We start from the raw sequence: 24,791 nt of genomic DNA, 5'->3' as shown, positions 1-24,791 counted from the left end.
AGACTTTCTCCCCAGACCTTCTCCGCTCCAGTGGTGTGTGGGGAGGTAGCCTGGCAGGGGCTGCTGCACCCCTGCCAAGGAGACCATGGCTGCGGTCCTGTGTCAGTGGGAGAGGGGATTTAAATCAGTGGATTTAAATCCCTCCCTTCTGCCTGAGCCTGATGGCCCACACACCCATCCCCTCCACTCCAGTGAAAAAATGTCTTGCAGGGGCTGTCCCCCTTCCACCCCAAGCAGACCCGGCTGCGATTTGCCACCCCCTTGTCAGCCAGCCCTCACTGCTCTGACTAGGGAGCAGATAGCACAGCCTAGCCCAGGACTGCAAAGCATCCTGGGATGCTGGGGAACTGTGATTTAACTTGAACCAGGAAGAGGTCTGAGACAGAAGTTTCATAAACCTGTTTTACCTAAATCGGTTAAGTCTGATGCCACATTCAACCAGGTTTATCTTAAACCAGTTTCAGCCATTTTGGAACTGGTTTATGTGTACTAAGCTTCTGTTCTGTTATAGGTTTAAACCATTTTCTGATCACTTAAACTGGTTTATGTGTAACTTCTGTCCCTAGCCTCAAAAATGGGAGACTCACATTTGGGTGCTAATTAAGTGACCTGTTTTTTCAAAATTGCAGAACACCTAGTGGATCCCATGGATGCCAACTCAGTGTCAAAATTGAGATCTGGACCCAAGAGAAATTAGTGTATTTTCAAAATGTCAGTGCAAGCTGCTGACTTCATTTCTACCTCTTTGGACCCTAGGTTTAGTTGTCTTTGCTAACAGAAGCAGTCTGTTTTCAGATCTGCCTCAGGGTGTTGCCTAAGAGAATTACTGGAAGGAATAGCTGCCCCAAACATGGTCCACCCCCAAAAAATTTCAGAGCTCTGCCAATATTTGCCAGTCTGCCAGGCACCCCAGATGAATTTTGACTTCTTGATGTTCCTTATTTCTCTTTTGTGTGGATTTCTTTATCACCTATAAGGCAAGCCTGAAAAAGACCACTTGAAAATATGTCATGAGTCTGCATAATTCTAAATCTGAGCAGACACAAAGACCATTAATTATCCTTTAAGGCCTCAGTGTATGTAAGAAATTAATAAAATATCAGAAAAGCCTGTCAATACCCTTGATTTTTTGTAATATCTGACTCATCTGGAAATAACCCAAAAAGGCAAAATAACCTCCATATTTTATCATAATCATTTCTATGATTACTTGACACAAGGGCACTAATGGCCATTTTGCTAAAAAAAAGCACTTAGTCTGGGCTATTTCTTGACTAGTGAAATTTAGATGGAAAGCACATTTTGCTGTATAAAGTCAATAAGAGAAATAATGTAGGAGAATCACAAAGCTTATTTTATATTAATGGGATTTTCTCTACCTAAATCTTTTGGTTCCAATATGTGGTACAATGTATCACATCACGGGGTATGTCATTGTAGGTTTCTATGACGGATTTTCTAATGCTGACAATATATTTTATACTATACACTTGCATTTATGGTTAAAACCTATATGAGTGTCTGGCATAGCCAGAAAAGTAAAGAAGCCTATGATCTAACAAAGCTGAAGCCAGTGAGACCACTCATTAGGTAGGTGCATAAGTGTTTTGCGGGACTAGCATTTTTCTGCTGCTTACTCTAAAGTCTGTTCTTGGGTGACAGCACAGGAATCTTGGACTCAGAAACTTTTAGCTGAATTCTGCACTCTTTACTCTGGCAAAACATCCCTTTTCAAAGCTCAGGGGTGCTCTTGCCAAAAGTATAATGGAGGGGCCCAAACTTCCTCTACCTGGACCCAGCATTTGTAGCACAGCATTAATGCATGGAGTTATTGTATATATGGAAGGTTTCCTTAGCATTGCTGGAATAGGTTTGAAGGGCTTGTCAAAGAGGAAGTCTGAACTACACGGATAACATTCCACAACATGCCTGTCAGCAGGATTATAAGGGGGACTTAGTTATGAACATCTGAGCCCCTGACAGTGAATCCTTTTAACTGTTCTCTCAAAAAATGGACCTCTTTGATAACATTTTCTCTTTGAGGAGTGGTGTCTGACCCCCTTTAATGGCTCCTCTTTATGTTCATCTCTTTGATCTCTCTCTGAACATTCTTTTTCCTCGCTGGTTGTCAGGTTAATTTTTCCCCCTGTAAATCAGAGATGAGTGACAATAACAGGAGACAGGAAGCAGAAAGTACCATTGGTGATGACAAACATGCAGCTTTCAGGAAAATAAAGGTTCTCTAATAATCAGAACAAGACCAAACTGAAGTGAGGGAGCCCAGCTGTTGTACCAAAGTGTCAATTTATTAATTAATACTTTGAGGAGATCACTTACCAGTCCTCAGGAATGGTCATAGCCCTCTATGTACTTATCACACTTTTAATTGAAAAGGAGAGGAGTCTAATGCATAGATCAGCTGAAGACCACCTATAGGAGGAAGACTTTTGCATCACAAGTAGTCCATGACCTATGCTTTGGGAACAACTAGTCAAGCCCAGGGGTCAGCAATGTTTTTGGACAGAGTGCCAAAAACACCCACAACCTTGACTTATAAGTTGTCGGAGTGCCAGGGACAGATGGCAGGGGAGTCATGAGTGGCCCAATCCTTGTTGTGGCAGTGCAAACCTGGCCTTTTCCCCACCACTGCACCAAGGTGCAGGTGCCAAGCAAAATGCTTCTATATACCACGCTTTGGCACCTCTGCCAGGGGTTGCCTACTCCTGGTCTGGACTATTAACCATGGAATTGAGAGACACCTTGTTGGAAACCTGTTTATCCTACTCACTTGTTGTATGGTCCAGACCTCTCTAGGTCTTACTTTCCCAGTCAGATACAAGTGTATTTTTATGTTCAAGAAGCCTATCCAATGCAGACAATACAATCAACAATATATAAGCATTATTGCAATTGTTATTTTTTCGTCTATTCAGTATTCACTTCAAAGGAGACATTCTGATCTTTGTCAACCAACAAATAACAATTTTAACTTCTAAGGTGCTTTTTATTTACTTACAGATAATGGGATTGTGTTGAAAGTCATTACAATTTACAACCAGGACACAGAATCAATGGAAGAAGTGATTCTTGAAGAACTTCAAGTATTCAAGGTACAATACTCTATGAAGGAAACATATATACAACTGCCTGGGGTGTACTCAGACTTAAAATGTTTACAACCTAGTAGTATGAATGGAAATGCAATAGCTAAGGGCAATGAAATTCCTTAATGAGACAGTCATTCTTTTTCCACAGGAAATCCATATTTTAAGCAGAGGTTCATTTAAACTGGAATTGAATTCTAAATCTTGAATGCCCCAAAATAAATCAGGACTTTCACTTAATGCTTTAAATGTTAAACCAGAACTTCCAATTTTGCCAACTAACTTCCAATGAAATGTTTAACTGCTTGATTGTGTCCCCCCATATGGGCTGTTAAACATCTAAATAGACATAATTACACTTCAATGTAATTGAAGATACAAAATTGGAGGTTTGCTGGAAACCCAGTGGTTCAGAAACTCATGGCCTGGAAAAGATTTAATATATCTTATCATGAGCCAAATCCTAAGTCCTTACACAGACAAACTTTCTATTGCCTTAGAAAGAATATAATCATCATTTTTAATGTGTAGTAAAGTAGGTGGAATGAAATCCTATTTCATTCCTATAGTAGGACTGCAGGATTTGGCTCCTTAAGTGGGGCCAGTTTTTAGGGTCTTAGGAGCCACCTTCTGCCATTGCCACAAGAAATCTCAACAGAAGACAAAGGGAAAAATTTCACGATCTGTTAATTTTGTCTATAACAAATATGTTATATAGAAACTACAGAGAGGTAGTTCTGAAGTCAGGAGAAGGCCGAATGAATCAGAGATGCATAAGCTTTCCTGAGCAAGAATTCACTGATGAAACACTGTGTCCTAATCTGCACTGCCTTCTGTGACTTATAAAGGCCCATACTAAAGGGCTACAGACAGAAATTGCATGTAAATTGATACAAGTGATTGGAAACCAGTTCAAATTTGTAACACAACAGAAGTTCAGTGCACATAAAACGCTTTCAAAATGGCTAAAACCAGTTTAAGATGCACCTGGATGGATGTAGTATCATGAATAACTGATTTAGGTTAAATCAATTTATTGAACTTCTGTCCCCTATAGATTCAAGTTAACTCACAGTCCCTCAGCATCCCGGGATGCTTTGCACCTCCCTCACAAACATTCATTTCACAGAGTGGGTGGGCTAGCCTTTTCCCAAGCTTTTTTCTCCAGCTGAGCAAGAAGGCATGCTCTAGTGCCTCCCGGCTTCTGGCTTTGGCCACTGCAGGCATGTGGCTACATTTCTAGAATCAAAAGTGAATGTCTGTTCACTTTCTTATCAGTTCAATCTACGCAACTTAGACTAACCTGCAAAGATTGAATCAATTCAGCCTCAGGGCTTTTGACTGTCTGTACTTATCCAAGGAGGACAACAGAAATCAGTGAAAGCATGGACTAGCATTATGGTTGGCATAGGAACAAATGTGTTCCAGCTTGAGTTTGATATTGTTTTATGAATGAAATATCTATTTTTTCACATCACTGTTTAAAAATAATGATCTCAAAAACATCTATTTCATCAGTTTTACTTTGATACAATGACTTGATAAAATAGTGTTGGGGGAGGGAGAAATACTTGAGTACAACTGTATACATAAGTAAATTCTCCAGTAATTCCTCTTTCTGTTAAATTGATCTCTATGATAAACAAGGCAGTTCTTTTGGTCTCCATATAGAGTAAAGGTGATTTTTTTTTTCCAGGTGCCAGTTCCTATTATTTCTATGGAAATTTCTTCAAAGAGGGCAAGTATTTTTATGTCTTTGAACCACCATGATTGCATGACTCAAATGTGACAAAGCTCTAAACTGTGCATAGCTGTACATCACATGAAATGAGAGACGCTTCAGTAACATATGATCATTTTTAATATAAAATTATAATTTTTCTTTCTCTGTTTCTGAAACATTTAGGTTGTTCAGAGCTAGTGTTAAAAGCTGTTTAAATCTTTTGGGTTCACAGTATCATCCATTTCAAGGCAAGGGAAAATCAACCTGATACATGAATTGTTGGCATAATAATTGGAGCGAGGGAATAGTCTGGGGAACATGAAGACTAAAGAAAAACTTTGTTGCTGATAAATATAAGAGGATTGGCCACAGGCACCAGGGAATTACTCTGCAAGATCTTCCTTTGTGCTCTCCACCTACATATTTATTAGCCCCCTGCTAGGGAAGCTTAGGGGATTTTGAGAGTTTTTGAATGTTTGCCTGCTCAACAGAACTCTTTGCTTTTCCTCACTGATCCTTTTGCAGAAGGCACTGAGGTAGGAGCCTCCACACCAGCCTGAGCTGGCTCCTGATCTTCATTTTAACACAGGATGGCTAAATCTTAGTTCAAACCTCTGGTATAAAACAGGTTTTAATTTAAATACAATGGAATGTCAGGGAGCGTGTTTAGGGACAAAAAAGTGTATATTCTGTCTACCAGATGGAGAGACTCCTTTGGACATACATGACTCAGGAAAGGACTTAGTGGTCATGTCTTCAACATGACCTGCCATGACAGAAAGGGTCAGTACAACCCTGGTATGAAAAAGAAACAGTCTTGCCTCCCATGAAGAACTGGTAAGATGGCTACTAGCATGCTGTGTCTAGCTATATGTCTGCCTTTCAAAAAGGATGTGAAAGTCCTGGAGAGTGTCCAAAGAGAAATGATTCATGACTTGGAGGCTTGAGGACTTCAACCTTTCTAGCTTATTCAAGAGAACATTGAGGGGTAGTTTGTCTAATAATACTGGGAGCTTTTCAGTCTTGCAGAAAAAGGTATAACTAGACCCACAGGCTAGAAGTTAAAATTATATAAATTTAACCTCTAAGTGAGATGCATTTTCCTAACACTAGGAGTAATTAAACCCTGGAAAAAACTTTCCAGGAAAGTGAATAGCTTCCCAGTAGCTTGGAGTCTTCAAAATTAGAATAGATATTTTTGTAAAAACAGTTCAGTGCTTCAATTCCAGGGGCTTTACAAGAGTAGGGGTAAAAGGTGTTAACAGCACTGCAGAATATGGCCAGCATCCCCTTTAAATCAGTTCCCAGGGCTAGTGCCTCAGTCACTCTGTCCTGGTTATTATTCAGTTCAGTTTCTTGGAGAAACTACATGACCTGTTTGTATGAGAGGTGACAGCCAGATGCTTCTCCTTTGGAGTCTATTACTCTGTGAGGATATTTACATTGTCTCCATGTCAAGCTTGAGACAGCTACCATGAAACACATCCCAGCCATTCATCCCTGCTTTGCAAGTGCAGAAACAGGACAAGGTAGCTACCTTAGTGCAGCAGTGAGCACACCTGAGCAAGTTAACTGAGAGCAGTGTTGAGGGCACACACTCAGTTCCACACTAAGGCTAGGGACAGACATTCAAAAAGCCGGAGTCTGGATTGATTCAATCTTTGCAGGTTAGTTTAATCTGTGTAGATTGAACCAATTTGCAAGTGAATAAACATTCACGTTTGACCCCAGAAATACAGGCACATACATGCCTACAGTGGCTCAGGCCAGAAGACCAGGGGTGTTAGAGCAAGCCCTCAGCTGGAGGGAAACTAAGCTGAGAGAAGGGGCATGGCCATTCGCAGGCAGGCTTGAGTATGATTGGGAAGGGGTTTAAAACCCCACCCTGTCCTGCAGAGACCCCAGTCAGGGTCTGCCTGGAAGGGAAAGTACCCCCCACCCTCTTCACTGCTCCAGCGGCAGAAGCAGGGGCAGGGGTAGGGACAGACCCCAGTAGCCTGAGGGGAAGCAGAGCTTTAATCAGCAGGGTAGGGTGGCATCAGCACTGATAGGCTCCACTCATGCATCCAGGGTCCCAGCAGTCAGATACCAGTAGCCTGAGGGGAAGGGGCAGGAGGGTTTAATTCCCCAACACCCATTGCAGGCAGCAGTGTGGAGGCACTGACATGGTGCCCTGAGCAGAGTCCCTCTGAGGAGCAACCAGCTGGCTGCAGGGAGGGCATAGGGAGGGAGGAAGTGACCTGGCTGCATAAGAGGTGGGGAAGCTGGGTCTGCATGGGAGGTGGGGGAGCCTGACTCACTACTGCCTCCTCCTGCTACGGCAGTACGGCTCAGGCTGGAGGTCAGTGCCCACCACCTCCCACCTCCAGCCCCACATGGGGGCTATGTGGTGGGCTAGTAGGGGGGTGCTCCTACACTTAGCCTCCCATCTCACTGCGCTCAAACACCTACCAAGTTTCAAGTGCCCGCCTGGGGGTGCCTCACATCTGGCTGACCCCCTTCTTGGAGCACACCCACAAGCCCGGGGGTCATGCTGCCACCACTCATGAGTCTCGGTCTGTTAGTGTCTCTGTGCCTCGTGAGGTACACAGCCTTTATAGACCTGAAGAGGGTACTCGACCCACTGCAAGAACCTGGGGTGCTTCCCTTATTCTGATGCACAAATAGTGGTCTCCCTTAGTCAGCTGGACCCAGGGGGCCCCAAGGCATAATCTAGACCCTCTCCCAATAAGTCTCCCACACTAGATACAGAGGAAAACTTTATTGATTACAGGGAGTAGGTTTGGAATAGGGTACAGGGTAGAGCAATATCAGAGAAAGACCTTAGAGCAAATGGTGGCATGGTAGCCTTTGATCAGGCATCTGAGTTACTGCAGGCTATATATCTATTTAGATTTTAAGTAGCTTACTCACAAGTATCATCCAGAGACTAACAGAGCTTTCCTGGGGAGGCAGGGAGTTCATAGGGTATCCATGTGTTGAGAGAGAGAGCTGCTGAGGTTCAACTACCCTCAGTGTTTTCATCATGGCTGCTGCTCCTCCTCCTGGGCAGTCTTTATCTTATATAAATCTTATGAACTCATTACCTGATCCAATAAAGGCCAGCAGTTGTTGGCTATCACCCAACCAATTTGAAATGCATCACTGGTTGCTGGGTAGACTGACAGGGTCTCTAGCCCCACTCCCAGTCATGATGGCATTGGGCTTAGAACAATAGGGAATTGAAGCCCCTCCACCCAGGTGTGTGAGGCCAGTCATGTAGGCAAAGGGAGCAGGTTCCCCTCTCCCCCAGGAATGTATCCAGCTCAGGTTACAATTCAGGGTTACCTGAAGCAGATGGGGGCAGGGGTGCCTGTCCTCTGCAGTGACCATGGTAACTAAATTGTCAGATAGGTAATAAGCCTAATAGCAGAGTTTGGGGACAGACTGAGATGGTATTTCACAATAGGCTGCAATTTGTAGGCAGACTACAGCTGCAGCACATCTCCCCACCCCCCTGCCTCTCCTGGCAGTGGCAGTGGAACGAACTACCACAGTGGGTGAAAGTGAAACATCTGTCACCTGCCGCCTGCTTGTGGTGACACTGAGCACTTGGGGTGGGCTGCTGTGGGCCAGGGGTATGGGGGCAGCAGTGGAGGGAAGCAATGGACTGCCAGAGCCCAGTCTAACCCGGCTCTGCAGCCCAGGAGTGCAGCCTGGTCTGGCAGCCTGCGGCCCAGACGCAAAGGCAGCAACTGGCCCGTGGCAGCCCCTAAGGCAGGTGCCTCACCTCTACCTGCTGTGAGAGTGGGAGAGGAAGGGTCGAGCTGCCACAGGCCAGCCACTGCATACATCCCTGGGCCCAGCAGAAGGACTGAGCAGGTTCCAGCAGTAGTGAGGCATATTCTCTTACAAATTAGACTGTCTAGCATGTTTCTGCTTGAAATAGGGACTTGACCTTTGACACATTGGTTGTCTTGGCATTGGAGATGTGGCTTTTGCTGAACACATGAATAATTATCCTCATTTGGCCAGGTTAAGTCTTTGAAAATATCTGAGTTCATAGAGACTTGTTAGAATCAAGCTACTCAGTTGCATTGAGGATACCCCAGCTCCTGTCTATATTGTGCATAAACCATTCCCAGAGAGCAAATTAGCATGGTTCTTCCTAGCAATTGCCCTTCCTAGGACCCAGGATCCAAAGATGTGTCAGAATTTAGAGCATGGAGACTGTCTCTCAATGTTCTCTCATAAGTATTTTTTCAGCCAGAAGGAAGAGGAAGCAATCTAATTTAAGGTCTGAGAGGTAGGAACAGGGAAGGGGAGCAGGAGTTGTTGGCTCTTGAGGAAATGGGAACAGATGAAGATCAATACAGAGCTTGTCAAGGGTGGGAGCATGGGAATGAGGGAGGGACAGGTTAGAGGGGGGAGTAGCATAAATGGGGACTGTACAAACAACAGAAGGGGGAGGAGGAGAACGGGGAGGGGATCAAGGTTAGGAGTTGCTGGGACAGCTATAAGGGCAGAGAAGGGGAATTGGGCAGGAGCTGACAGGTATGAATAAAAGGGAATGGGGCAAATGAAGTACGGAGAGAGGCAGAAACTGCAGGAAAATGAGAGGTTAAAGAAAGGCAGGGGCAAATAGAGTAGACTTAGAAGAGGGGACAAGAAAGGCAGGGGAGGGAGCAGTGGCTAAAAATGCAATGGGACAGGTACAAGCTAATGAGGAGAGTTGCAAGAGGGCTTAATAACCATTTGATCCTGTTCCTCAACCACTCCTAGAGTTGAACTCAGGTGTTTAGATTTACAGTTTTCCTCTGCTGTCTCTTAAATAGCAGTGGCATGCTTTCATCCTCATTCAGTGTTGGTCCAAATTCATGAATCAGCTTACTACCAATACTAGTTTCTCCATTTGGTCAAGCAGTATAGTTTGAGCAGTAAAGATCTGCACTGAGGATCTAAAGATGAAAACCCCATTGATATTTCACATTGGGATCCATATTGACAAGCACGATGGAATATTTGGAATTGTTGCTTTTCTATTTGCTGCTCTAAATATTTAGGAAATGCATATTAGGAAGGGAAGGAGGGAGGGGAGCTATTCTAAAAGGAGCCTTAAGGTTGCAAATTTAGCCACTCAAAAGTTAAGTCATGCCACAATTAAACTTGGATGAGCAGCGTTATTTCTGCTCCTTTGTGCAGATACATTACATTGCACTCTTGAATCTCACAATTTTATCCTTTGTTTTTCCCTGTCCTCCTTCACTCCATTCACTGGATGCCCCAGCAGGAGGGGGGCAGGGGAGGGTAGAATTAATGTTGCCTGGGCAACTGTAAATCTGATGCTCTGTGATGTTTTAGTGGTTCTTAGTGGAAGTCCCATTCATTAAGTAGTACCCGGTTCATTTCCACAGCAACAACTCTATGTTGGATCCGAGTCTGGCGTGGTGCAAGTGAAGTTTCATCAGTGTGACATGTACGGCACAGCCTGCGCGGACTGCTGCCTAGCTAGGGATCCATACTGTGCTTGGGATGGGATATCTTGCTCCCGATACTACCCCACAGGAATCCAGGCAAAGAGGTACGAATTCTTTTGTGCAGTTAAATATTCTTTACATAATACCAACGTGAAGAGTTCCCAGTGCAACACAAGTTGCTTCGTTTCTCCCCCTCACATAAATAACAATGATTTATGTTAGCTAATAATTGATTAGCCAAGCCTTAGGGAATGCAGAAGGATTTAAATTAACATGCCAATACGCACTGATGTGCAGGGAATATTTTTCTTATTTACAATAAGTGCACTCATTTCTTAGAAGCTATGTGCCCTGAATATTAAACCAAATTCTGAGTTCCTACTGCCACTGTTTGAAAAAGCCACTTCATTCTCTGTAACATGCAGAGATTTATTTGGATTGTATTAGACAGTGAGCTATGTAATGCAGCAGCCTGTAAAATGGAAGAAGGAAAATATATGAACAATCAAATATCACTGCCAGACTTGTTCAGATACCACCTAGCTCTCCAACAACAAACTGGGAAGATTATTACGCATGTCAGCAATTTGCATTTTATGAGACAGATCTTCCCATGATTTTCTTTTAATTACTACTTTTGCAAATACATATTTATATTTACTAGGGTTGACCACTTCCAGGTTTGAATTAATGTGGACATTGCTTTTCTAGTCCTGTGATGTTTTTGAAAAATAGTGATGTTAATTCATCCAGAAGCAGACTATCATGTCTTTGAATCCACCAGTAGCTGCCTAAGAGGGGGGAAAAAAGGCTCCTGTGTGTCTTCCTTTTCCCTCTCCCATGAAATCTCATCCTTATATTCTCATGCATCACAATATTTGGTAATCTGAAACAAACTCTTTATTAGCTACAGCCAGGCAAAATGAATACTGTAATTGTTGAAAAGGTAATGAGTCAGAGGAGTGTTAGGTAACAAACAGCCTTCTGGATAGATACCTCCTAGAAGACATAATCAGCAAGATAGTAAATAATTACACTATAGAAGGAACCTATCAGCACATTACATTTTTGGAAGATCTAAGTTAAACTAAGTATGAATTTCATGGCCCTGCTACACACAAAGAGAAATTCCTTCTTGCATAACTCATACAAGCAGTCCCAGTAGAGGAAGCAGAGACTACTTTGGTGCCTAAAGTGAGATGAATGTGGCTCAGAATTACAGCCCTGGAAAGTAGTTATGGAAAAGGTAGATCATCTACTATTATCTATTGGGCCAGTGAGAATTATTTCATACAGTATCAGTAGAAATTGGATTATAATTATTTTGCAAATGAGTTATTCATCTAATCATGTAAACTCATATTACATGGTAAGAGGGTACCTACCTGCCCCCAGGACTGCACTTTGAATTCAAGTTGTTATGCAGCCTGTTTATTGCCTAGGAAAAGATAATAGAGCTCACTAGTTCCTCAACTCAGTTATACATTTTTAGCATATTTACTCCTTTAAAAGATGCCAGAGTAACAGCCCTGGGCATTCAGAGTGTACCTCTTTATCTAGGGACTGTGATAACACAGGTCTGTTCTGTTGCTGCGTTCTGCAGGCTCTGTCTTTAGAAAAAAGAAAGTAATCTTTGTTTATATTACTCCTTGCCTTCTGGAGTGATAGGGCATGTGTAGATGAAACAGGGGCCCTAAATTGAAGCGGTGGGTTTTTAAAAAGATCACTTCAATTTAGGGCCCCTTAAATACCTGTGTCATGCACACACCCACTTACCTGCCTCTCTGGCAGCAGGGAGGGGAGGGTGAGCTGCCGGTGGGCAGAGCGGTTCCCAGGCTGCAGGGGAGGCTGGTGTTTCCCTCCACAACAGCAGTGTGCCCCCCAGGTGGCACCCACCCACAGGCGCCCAGCTCAAGTGGTCCCAGGGGGCACTGCAGCTGTGGAGGGAAGTACCGGCCCCCCTGCAGCTCAGGCAGGCAGGCAGGCAGGCAGGCTCCAGGAAAAATTTAAAAAAAAATCAATGCTTTTTTTTTTCTTGGGCATAGCATGTTTTCCTGACCTGCTGCCAAGCTGCCTGCAGGGGTTCCTGCAGAGCCCCTGAGCTGCGCCGACCCTGGAGCTTCACTCTGTGGCTGTAGGGCAGCAAACTAAAACTCCCCAGTCATTTAAGGCACATCACACTGCTGAATTTGCTACAGTGGCTGGAATTACTGCACAATATGCTGCCGACACATGCAAACACCAACACCATTAAAGTGGTGCAAAAGCATTTAACCCACTGTAAAGTGTCATGCACACACGTCCTTCATTTAGTCTACACATGGTCATATATGGTAATGGAGACCTTTGTGATGTCCACTTCTTACGGGACTTGGGATCACAAAACTTATTTTACTCAGTAAACAGCTATCAAATAGGAGTTGATTTGGACCTGGGGGTCAGCCTGCCAGCCCAGGGCTGCTCTGACCAGGCTCAGTGTGCTAAGGAGAGGCTGCCTGCGGTACCAGGGTGCTTTGGTGTGGAGCTAGCCAGCAGGCAGCCCCTGCACTGAAGCACCCTTGAGCCTCAGCTGGCTAGCTCAGTGTCTACCCATGCATTGCTAAGCATAGAAAATTCCACTGTGTAGTTTATTAGTTTCATGCACCTAGAGGTGCATGTGTAGACGCTGAGATATTTACTTTATGGTTAATTGGGCAACTAGACACACTTTGTATGATACAGGTGCAACCTTTCTGTAACCTGAAAATTCTTCTGGTGCCAAAAAGGAAAAAATGAGGCATTCAGATTGTGTGCTATATTCTTCAAGAGGCAGGTGGTTTCATATTTTAGTGAAACGCTTCCATTTTTTCTGTATCAGCAGTTCAATGGATTAAGCTAAATTCAGGCTTTCCCCCGAAGAACCCCTAAACTCTATGGATAAGCTTCTGTACTGCATGCATTCACAATCCACAGTATATGGGGAATAAGAGAACTTTATAATACCTTTTGAGCCTTTCAGTCTTGGGGTGCTGTGAAAGCTGGGGACAAACACAATATAATTTAGATGGCCACTATACACTGACAGCCTCTTCTTCCTCCAGATATCCCCATACCCTACAAAAAGGCCCTTGAGAGACAGTTCCTTATGTTTGTCTTCTGATTTCTGGCTCCTTTTATGCTATTTCTGCCTTTAACCTGGTACAAAGAAGCCACAGTAGAGACAAGGATATTACCCTGTGTGTGCCCACTTTCCCCTAACTTATTCCTCGCTTCACTGCTACTCTTTCTGCTAGATGCATGCACTGTCCACAAGATGTCACTGTGGTACGTTCAGTTCTTCTCTAATCTTTAGCAAAGCAATGCAGACCCTTTGCTGGTTTCAAGTATAAATGTGTCCCTGAAAAACATATTAAATACAAAAATTATTCTGGGCCCAGGAACCTTCCACAGAAACTCCAGTATGGGGAAGCGTGAATTTTGGAATCTGCAATTTGTGAGAGCTGAATTCATAATTCAGTTTCTGACAGTTATCCTCATAGCTCTGTAATGTCCCAGCTAAATGTGTATATAATTGTAAAAGGACAAACCCTTCTTAAACCTGATCTGATTGACACTATGCTTTAGAGGACGGTCAGCAATCCATGCCCCCCCCCCCAGCAACTTCCATCCTGCAAAGAAATTGGATCTGGACCAAGAAGGCCCAACGCAGCCCGGAATAGCACAGAGGATTGGGCAGCACTCAGCTACATTAAGACACCAGTCCCTTCCTGCAGCTTTCTTCAGCTGCATTTGCCTTGCTGGGTAGGAGCTGATATGTGTAGTGAGGGAAGTGCAGGCAGCTTGATCTTTATGGCTAGGGGCAGACATTACACATAAGCCAGTTTAAATGATCAGAAACTGGTTTAAACCTGTAACAGAACATAAGCTCAGTGCATATAACCCTATTTCAAAATGGCTGAAACTGGTTTAAGATTAATGTGTTTGAATGTAGTATCAGACTTAACTGATTTGGGTGAAACCAGTTTATGCAATGCCTGTCCCAGACCCCTTCCTGGTTTAAGTTTACACCAGAGACCCCCAGCATCCCAGATGCCCCTCCCCTCTGCTCCTTACCCATAGCTCCAGCGAGGCACAGCAGGGTCTGCCTTGCTTCCCCCTTGCTTCTAGCCTGAGCCACTGCAGGCATGTGTCTGAATTTCCTCAGCCCAGAGACAATGTCTGTGCAGTTGCAAACTGGTTAAACTAGCCTGCAAAGACAGAATCAATCCAGGCATGGGCAACTGGTGCCTCTTGAGTCTGGCAGGGCATGTGCCTCATGGCCAATCTCACTTGAGTGGGGGGGGGCATGTGCCACCATGGCTGATATCACTGACCAAAAAGTGGCCGCACCACTTCCAGAAGTGGCATGGCTGCTTTTGCTGGTGGCCCCGCGCCCTGGCCTGCCCCCTGTCTGTCGCCTAAACAGGGGGTGACAGGGGCATGACAGGGGGTGCATCAGCGCTCTCACAGGGTGCACGTGCGCACCCTATGTGACGCCACTAAATCCAGGCTCAGGCTTTTTGGATGTCTGTCCCTAGCCTGTCAGGGTAAGGGCAGAGGCTTCCTACCTAGGGCAGGGAGCTAAGTCCCAAGCTCTCACCCAGGGAGGAAAATGTTGCTAATTTCTGCTCTAAAGAAAAAGGCTCTTGGTTAAAATCCCACGCTCATGATTGTGGTAACTGATTAAGCAAAGCATGCATTTCAGGTGAACACTTAAGCCTCTGCTTAATTTAAAGCATTTGGCTAAGAATCATTCAGTTTCTAAAGTAGATTGCAACGCACTTACATTTGAGTTCCTAGCTGAGTGCTTTATAAAAGAATGGCCTGTGTGTTAAATCAATTGCAAACACCTGTGATATATTAAAACAGATGTAAATTACGCTTGTTTTGACATGTCCCTACTTGTCCACATAACCATGTCAACGTAACCGTTTCCTAAATTTAGAGTTTGGCATCTTTAAGGTAATGCCTGATAATCAGGGATCTGAGTTCCATTTGCTGCGAAAAAACACAGATTTTCTCCTTTAGCAGAGAAAAACACAAATTAGGGCTATTAGGCAAATGCCTCATGTAGATGCTCCTACTTTCTCCCAGCCTGTGCTCTGCTAGCAGCAGCTTTGTTCCCAGCCATTTTACAGTGGATATCAAGAAGTGTAGATGCCACATCTTTTACGTGCAAGTTATAACCGTCATCAGGACAAGATGAAATAGTCACATGCTGTGCAGGAAGGTTGGCTGTCATTTAATAAATAGTGCAAAATTTTAGCTGTCATGACTAAAGACAGGCTGAGAATGGAAATTCAAAATGCTTAAAGCTAGATGTCCTCCTGAGCCCACAAGCAACCTGAAACAAGAGTCTGGAGTCCGATTTTTCCCCCCATATAGTTTCATAGTTAGTAGGGTCAGAAGGGACCTGAGCAGATCATCAAGTCCAACCCCCTGCCATGGCAGGAAAGAGTACTGGGGTCAAACGACCCCAGCAAGGTGATTGTCTAGCCTCATAAAGACCCCCAAGGTAGGAGCCAGCACCACTTCTCTTGGAAGCTGGTTCCAGATCCTAGCCTCCCTGACAGTGAAGTAGCGCCTCCTGATGTTTAGTTTGAATCTACCATCTGCCAGCTTGTGACCGTTATTTCTAGTCACTCGTGGTAGTGCTCGGGGGAACAGGGACTCCCCCAACACCTGCTGGTGCCCATCTGACTAGTTTGTAACAGGCCACTAGATCCCTCCTCAGCCTTCTCTTGTGGAGGCTGAACAGGTTCAGGTCCTGTAGCCTCTCCTCGTAGGTCTTGCCCTGCTGCCTCTGATCACATGAGTGGCCCTCCTCTGGACCCTCTCCATGTTGTCCACATCCCTCGTGAAGTGCGGCGCCCAGAACTGGACGCAGTACTCCAACTGCGGCCTGACCAGTGTCGCACAGAGAGGGAGGATCACCTCGTTGGACCTGCTTGAGATGCATCTGTGGATGCATGACAAGGTGCGGTTGGCCTTCCTAACTGCCTCCCCACACTGCTGACCCATGTTCATCTTGGCATCAGTGATGACTCCAAGATCCTTTTCTGCCTCTGCATTGACAAGAAGAGAGTTCCCCAGCCTGTAGGTATGATGCTGGTTCTTCCTCCTCAGGTGCATCACCTTGCGCTTGTCAGTGATGAATTCCATCCTGTTCTCATCCGCCCACCCCTGTAACTTGTCTAGGTCCAATTGCAGCCTATTCTTCCCTTCTAGTGTGCCCACATCCCCCCCACATCTTAGTGTCATCAGCAAATTTGAACACGGTGCTTTTTACCCCCTCGTCCAAGTCACTGATGAAGATGTTGAACAGTGCGGGCCCGAGGACCGAGCCCTGGGGGACCCCACTGCCCACATCCCTCCAGGTCGAAAATGACCCATCCACCACCACTCTCTGGGTGTGGCCCTCCAGCCAACTAGTGACCCATTTGACTGTGTAGTCATATACTCCATACTTATTTCAAGACTTGCACTGGTAAAATGCACCAGTCTGATTGACAGGAGTGAATGACAGATTCCATTATCATAAAACTACCTGCTGTGAGGCCTTCCCACTTTTCAAATGCAATAACAAGAATATTGGGCAAGGACCTTCAGCTGATGTCAGTCAGCATGGTTCTGCTGAATCAGTGGAGCTATTACACCAAATGAAGACATAGTCCTCTATGTCCAAATAAGGGGAAGGATTAACTTCATTGTTATTCAAATAATATAAAGTAGTACAACAACATAATTAGGCTTTCTTAATTTCTATCATAGGCTGCATGTACTGTGCACACATAAGTACATTAATTCTGTGCTTTAGGAGGTTTGCCACACTTTTTCCTTTTAATCAGGCATTCAGACTTGCCTGTGTAAAAGTCATAGTTGAATAAATCTCTGTACAAAAACAGGAGTGTTATCCAGAGTCATAAGTGTAGGTTTCATACTGCTGAAAATACCATATCTGACAAGGCAGTGAGCTAAGCTTCCAAATAGGTGCTTTCTTTTCCATAGTGCTTACCTTAATCTTGTTGATCATACTGGCCAGAGAGTAAAATGTCCACAATAAAAGCTTATGCTACTTTGCATTCAGTCTAGGACTGTATTTGCGTTTTATATTGATTTCTTTTTAAAACCTGTCTCCTCAAGAAGCAAGAGGGTTGGACTCTCTGGCCAAGTCTAGATATGAAGGCACATGTAGCTTGTGGCACTGAAAACCTCTTTGTGGAATAACAAACCACACACCTGGAGTGTTAACATGTGCCCCACACCGCAAATTTGCAGCGTGGGGGCAAAATATGCTGCCAGGATTTTCTGGCAGCAAAAAAAAACAGTGCGGTGCATGCTATTGTAATGTGTGCCAGAACAAATGGAGACTCCATTCTCTAGGGAGAAGCTCTGGCTGCTGGCCAGAGTGTCTCTACTATTTCATTTGTGCCCCCAGGTTGCTCCATCACACCAAGAGCAGGAGAAGCAGAGAAAGGGCATTTGCCCGGAAACGGGACAATTTGTCCCTCACCAAAGTGCATGTGCAGGAGTGTGCGCTGTGGCACAAATTTATGCTGCTACTATTTGTACCACTTCAATCACATGCCCCTGCACATCTGGACGTAGCCCTGGAGTTCACTGGTTGGACTCCTGGATTGTAGTCGCAGTTCTGCCATTGATTCAGCATATGTTTGGCTCACTTGTTTTTGCTGTACCTCAGATTCCTTGGTCTGACAAATAAAAGTGATAATGCCCACCACACAGGAGGGTTCTATCCTTTAAAATCTTCAGATGAGTGGAGTTTTAGGTTAACTATTACTACTACTACTAATCATAATAATAATAATAAAAATCCTCATATACACATTATAAACTGTGAAAGACTTGGAGGAGCTTTTTCTGCGAAGCTGGGTTGTTAATATATAGTGAAAAGTAGGGCCAGAAGGGACCACAGAAGATCATCCAGGCAGGAACATCTCTGTCTAAACCATTCAAGCCAAGTGTCTGTCTAGCCTGCTCTTAGAAACTTCCAAGGACATTTTAAACCTCTCTAGGTAATCTGTTCCAGTTCTTAACCACTCTCATAGCTAGAAATTTCTTCCTAATATCCAATGTAAGTTTTCTTTTTTCCAGTTTAAGACTGCTAACTTCTTCTTCTGCCCCTGTTTTGGCACATGCTGCACTCCTCTATTCATCCTATAGCAGTATTGCCAAATATCCACTGTCTGTAAGATTCGTTTTTGAGTTTCAATTCATTGAAGAACTCGCTATATTTAGCCAGGCCAGTCTCTTACTGCTGTTCCTGTCCATCCTTCCTATCAAGATAGTCTGCTGTTTTTATGGTCTCTTTGGGCATGTCTACACATGCATTAGTGGACCATTGTTACTGCGCATTAAGTTTAGTAACTGTAATAACAGGTATTAACTCGATGCACAGTAATCGACACCAGGGGTGTGCGAAGTAGGCTGTACTCGATTCGGATTCAGGCCCATTTGGGGGACAGTGATTTGATTTGCTGATTCAGATCACTGTCCGGATTCAATTTGGCCAAATCTGAAGATTCAATTCTGATTCAGAGAATCAGCAATTTGGCCATAGATACAGTTTTATATGTGTACCAGGCTCAGCTTGTGAATGCTGAGATGGTGGAGCATCCACGGGAGCACGTGGGACTGTGCTCTGTGAAGTACTTCCAGTCCTCTTCTGGGTCCACTGCCAAGTGTGCGGGGGACCCCCTCCCCTCCCATATCCTCCCAGCTCGGCAGTCAGCTGTGGGGGGACCCCAGGTGCCCCCCAGACCCAGGAGGCAACTGTCTGCTGCTGAGCTTTCTGGGAAGCCCCCGCACTCCTGTGGGACGCTCCACCCACCCCACCATCTCAGCATTCACAAGCTGCCTGGTACCTTGAGGTACGTAGAAGAAACATATAAACCTGTGTCTATGTCTGAATCATTGAAACTCTCTGAATCTCTCCATAGAATTGGAGGCTTCTGATTCAATTTGGAGAAATTAAAGGGTCTGCTGATTCGATTCAGATTCGGAGATTCAGTCGCCGAATCAGGCCGAATCTCTTCCAAATCGAATAAGTGACCAAAGCTTCACACAACCCTAACTGCCACTACTGCACAGTAGCACTGGCACATGGTCTTTTAGTTATGCTAATTCACAGTAGACTAATTCTACTGCACATTAGCATGGCTAAATGTCTACTGTGTATTTAGCATCTCATGTAGTACAATGTCCATTGCTCATTTAACATCTCACGTAGATGTACCCTTTAAGGTTCAACCAGTTCTCCTACGCTGCTTTTCCCCTTATATATGCCTCCCAGGGGACTGTACCCACCAGCTCCCTGAGTCTGTTGGAATACCCATGTACAGGAGTCTTCGGGTATTGCTGGGAATTAACTATACCAGTTTATATCTCAACCTCTGTGGGACCTTCTTGCCACTCTAACTTCTGACTAAGGATGTTAGCCTTTGAGGGAACAGAAAGAAAACTTAAAGCAACCTTTAACTTTTTCATCTGAAGTGATATTGAATGTAGTTCAGTCATCCAGAGCATCAGGCTTCATGTAATATGGAGCCAGGGGATCCTGTTACTTTAAGAGGAAAAAGCAGCAGGCTAAAATAAATTCAGCAAGAGATAGCTGAATTGGAGCCAGCTGCATTTTGAATAAGCAGCCAGAAAAAAGCTATCAGGAGCAGGGACCCCAGCCTTGAGACTTGGGACTGCTAAGTAACCAGAGAGTACTGCAGGGCAGGGGAGATCAAGCAGCATGTTAGGCTGAACAGAAACCCGTGGGCCCCTTTTCAAAGGCAGCAATCTGTTGATCGGAAGGGGCAAAGCTTGGCTGTATATAAACCCAGCCTCTGGGCTGGGCTGGCAGTCTATGCTTGGAGGCTGCAGGGAAAGGAGCTGAAGGCAGACCTGGCTGTCAGGGAAAAGGAGATGCCCTATGAGCTGGGGATCAAGTCAGATCCTTGTAGGAGGAATGTGGCAACTGTGGCTCTGAAGGGTTTTAGGATGAGTTGCAACTGGAGGGCTAACACTTTGCTTTCCAGTTATTTTTTCTGCATTTAGGTTTAAACACTAGGGGACTGGTTGTGGATATGGGGTAGGTGTTGAGGCCACATGGGTGCCTGATGGGGCACCCAGCATAAAGTGCTGTAAGGGTCAGGGACCACAGGGTAGTGCAGAGCCTGAGCAGCCTTGCCTGAGTTGGTGACCACAGAGAAGCTGGCATAGAATGCAAGAGCCACCTTGGCAAGGCCAGGGATCCCGGGAGCCCAGAGCTGAGGGGGCTCAGCCACAGGGAAAGGGCCAAAGCTGGGAAGGCTGAAACCTAGAGAAGAGTTTGGGAGCCTGAGAGGCCCATTGCCTCTTCTAAGTTACAACAGAGATACCTGCAAGGCCTGGACATGGCTTTGGAAAGAGGGCCATGGTTATAGCCCTTAAGGCACAATAAGAGACATCTTAAAAGGGAAAAACATCCCTTACGGTTTGGGGCAGAGGTGCCCCGAGGACTGTGTAGAGAAAGAAGGCACCAAGGAAGAGGCTATCCCAGCCTCTGGAGGAAGCCTTCTCAGTTAAATATCTTAAGATCAAGTGATGCCAGGCAAAAGAGAGAAGTGAGAGAGCTGGGGACTGAGGGCAGGCAAGTCTGACCACCAGGGAGCTTCGATCACACATCCACACAAGTGTGGATGTTTGTTGCCCCGTGGACAAGAAGCAGTGGCACAGCTGCTGCTGCTACTTGTCCCCAGGGAACACCTATGCCATGTGCCCTCTGATGTGCAACAGGTTACCCTGGGTGGGGTGGGGTAGGGGAGGCTGAGGCCAGCACTGGGTTGGCCCAGGAACTTTACCTGGGGTCCTGGCGGCCTCCTGGGCTGCAGCAGCCATGATCCTGCTGCTCAGAGCCTGGCCAGCAGCTGGAGTGTGGCTCTGGCAAGCCAGGCTTTGGATCTCCTGGGGTCAACGTTCCTCCCTCTGCCCCGCTACCTTGCAACATGGAGAACAGCTGAATGTGCAGTATGTGGCACTGCAGACATGTCTGCGGCTCCACGTACTGCACAGCTGAACTTGTCTGGATGTGGCCAGGGCGTACACCCCCTGAGCCTGTTGTGTCTGTGTGTGGGTGTGTATTCACATCTCCACACTTGAAACTTTCCCTAGTACTGATCTGACTACTACTGAATGTCTCTTCCTTCAGACATTGCAGCGCTTAAGGCATTCACAGGTTCTCCATTACCTCCAGGTTGAGTAAAAGGGTGGGAAAGTACAGCATATGAATTTTCTTCACATTACTCATAATAGTGCTAGCCAAGGATTTGGGATCAAGATTTAGTTCCCCGCATTTGTAATGCATGGAGTTTTGGCATAAGGTTGACAGCTGAATACGTTTTTCTTAAAACAGTTCCATTTTTTCTCCCCAGACGTTTCCGCAGACAAGATGTTCGACATGGAAATGCAGCTCAGCAGTGCTTTGGCCAGCAATTCATTGGTAATCCACACACACTACAGCAAGATGCTAGTGAATGCCTAGAGCAAAGAGTACCGCTTCTCCACGGGGGGACAGCATGAGCTGGATTCTGAGCCCAGTTTCACTGGATTTACACTGGTGTATCTCTCCCGGTTTCACAGTAGTTACTCCTGATTTACACTGGTGTAATTAATAACAGTCTCAGAACAAAGGGTCAGATCCACAAAAAAAAAAAGGACTTAGGTGCCTAGGTGAAACTTAGACAAGATTCTGACACCAAAGTCTGTGTGAATGATCCATGAAACCCCTGCCTAGCCACTTACATGCCTGAGAGGCTGTTGTTCATCTAACATTCTGCTAGTGCATGGGCTGACAGACACAACTATATGGCTGACCATCTCTCTTACTGAAAGTCTTTAGGGATTCACAAACTAAATACCCCTGAGTTTAAGTCCCCCGCAGAGCCAGACCTTATAGGCATGTTCTGAGCCCAGTTACAACACCGAGTTTGACACAAAACTCAGCAGCAACAGCCATTTTCAAAATGACGGCAGTAGTGGTAGCACCCGTCTTTTATGTGATAGTTTACTAGATAGGGTGGTGGCCCAGGAAGTGATAGGATAGACGGTGATGGTGGCCCAGGATAGGGGAGGGGGCAGGTTCTAGGCCCTTCTCATCCTGAAAGCCTGAGAGGATTCAAAATGACATCTTTTGCCTCCCAGGAGAGTTGTCTAGGCTCTAGACTGCAGGCTAGGCTTGTGGCAGAGTTGGCCCACTTTGCAGAATGAAACACAAGATTCATGGACCTAAGGAGAGGATAATGGGCCACGTGACTTTGCAGTCCACTGATGAAGGCACTGCCTTGGACAAGGGAATCTTGGATTCCACTCCCTGATCCAGGCACTGCTTGGGCATTTTGGATTAAATTGGATAAAGTACATAAACAGTATTTGTTGCAGGAACTGAAACCATGACTCCTCCCATGCAGGGGATCACTCTCATTCCTAAACCACAGCTGTCTTCATGTTCCCTCTTAATTATTCTTCTTCTCTGTCCCTGTAAATCTTGTATTCCTCTCTATACAGCATCCCAGCTTCAATGGCATGGCCTTGACAATAGCCTGGTGAATAGGGCTTATTTATTTAATGGAGATGGATGATGTGGTTTGAATCCTCTCATGCTGAGGAGGGCATTGAACCTGGGCTCCTATTTCCTCTCTGAATTCTTCTACTTAAATGCTATCATATAAAAGATGGGCACTGCCACCTTTTCCTCTGGATATGTTTTAAAGAAAAGATGGAGCTAATGACCCATAGACAAGGAATTGCTTTGGCACCTAATTTCTGGACGTTTTTTCAGACTCTGAATCTGAGTCTCAAATAGATACCTAAGTGTACCCTGAGGTAAGCACTTAAATCTGAAAAAGAAAAAACAGGATATAAGAAATAAACCTCTATTCAACATTTCCTAATGGCCAACTTAGGCATCTCCTCATTCAATGTGCTGGCAGTAGTGATCCCATTCTGTGGCATCTAAAAGTAAGGTCTGGTGGCACTGAACATCACTGTACCTAAATCCTTTTGTGGATCTGGGCCCAGTTGACTAACCACCTAAGCAGGAATACATCCCTATTCAAGACTATGTGCTATACTTTAAATGTAGTTTAATGTTTAAGTCCCATTATAGTCTTATTTAGCTTTATAGGGTCATGATAAGAAAGGATTGAGTTATACAGATGATTAGTGTTCTCCTAAACTATGGTTCAAACCCTTCAAAGTGCTAAATGACCTTAGTTACTATTGATTTCAATCACTGGCACTGAGTACAATATAAAAATATAGATAGATAAAAGTTGATGGGAGATACTTTGCATTTTACAGCATCAGATCCAGTAAATTTGGAGAGAGAGAATCAAAGAAAATGCTTTTTTTTTCCCTCTGAAAGACATTGAGCCAGATAATTTTTTGCTGAAATTGCAGTTTTATGAAGGATGGATTATAGTTTGGAAAGAAAATATATCAAAAGGTAAAACTTGACTTCCAAAAGGCCTTTGATCTAGTATCCCACAAAATCCTCAGGAGAAAATTGGACTCCAAGACAGGCAGATGGGTGAGAAACTGGCCGCAGGATGGGATCCAAAGAGTCATAGTGAACAAATCTGTGTCATCCTAGTGAGAAGTAGACAGCAGTGTCCTGCTGGGGTCGGTGCTCAGTCCAGTACTTTTCAGTATCTTTATTAACAATTTGGATGTGGGGATGAAGTGCTCACTGGCCACGTTCCTGGACAACACCAAGTTATGGGGAAGCGTGGTCACGCTTGAAGATAGGCTGCAGTTACAGGTGAACCTAGACAGGCTGGCAAGTTGGGCGGATCAGAATTTGATGAAGTTCAGCGTCAAGAAATGTAAAGTGCTCCACCTTGGGATGAGCAACTCTCAATACACCTACAGGCTGGAGGGCACCAAACTGACTAGCACCGTGAATGAAAGGGACCTGGGGGTAATAATAAACCACAGTTGGAATAAGAGCCAGCAGTGTGATGGTGTAGCCAGTCAAGCAAATAATACTTTGACATGCATAAATCAGTGCATCTCCAGCAAAACTACTTCTGCTCTGCTCATTACTGGTGAGACCGCAGCTGAAGTACTGTGTCCAGTTCTGGGCACCGCACTTTAACAAGGACGTGGACAAGCTTAAGAGAGTTCAAAGAAGAGCCAGCCATATGATCAGAGTCTTAAAAGGCAAGCCATACGAGGAAAGGCTGAGGGGTCTGGGACTCTCCAGCCTGAAAAAAAGAAGGCTGAGAGGGCACCTAGTAGCAGCTTACTGCTACACTAGGGGAGTACCTCAAGGGCTCGGTGAGCAACTGTTCACCAGGACACCCGAGGAGAAAACTACAAGTAATGGCCACAAACTCCTGGAAGACAAACTCAGGCTCAACATTAGGGAAAATTTCTTCACACGCAGGGTGTCCAGACTGTGGAATAAGCTCCCTCCAGAGGTGGTGCAATCACCTACCCTGG

General features: G+C 45.0%; 1 protein-coding gene across 1 annotated transcript in view; it reads left to right on the top strand.

The window, feature by feature from the left end:
- The window catches only part of SEMA3E (semaphorin 3E), a 267,502-nt gene that overhangs the window by 222,658 nt on the left and 20,053 nt on the right, over positions 1 to 24,791 (top strand). Inside the window, exons 12-15 of the mRNA XM_019509507.1 lie at positions 3,019 to 3,110; positions 4,801 to 4,842; positions 10,221 to 10,387; positions 21,722 to 21,789. Coding sequence (XP_019365052.1) covers positions 3,019 to 3,110; positions 4,801 to 4,842; positions 10,221 to 10,387; positions 21,722 to 21,789 — 369 coding nt within the window. The remainder of the gene's footprint in view (positions 1 to 3,018; positions 3,111 to 4,800; positions 4,843 to 10,220; positions 10,388 to 21,721; positions 21,790 to 24,791) is intronic.

This window comes from Gavialis gangeticus, unplaced genomic scaffold (genome assembly GCF_001723915.1).
Source record: "Gavialis gangeticus isolate Ggan-Ray unplaced genomic scaffold, GavGan_comp1, whole genome shotgun sequence".
Classification (NCBI taxonomy): Eukaryota; Metazoa; Chordata; order Crocodylia; family Gavialidae; genus Gavialis; species Gavialis gangeticus.
Note: the sequence above shows the minus strand (reverse complement) of the source record. Positions and strands in the feature narration are given on the sequence as shown.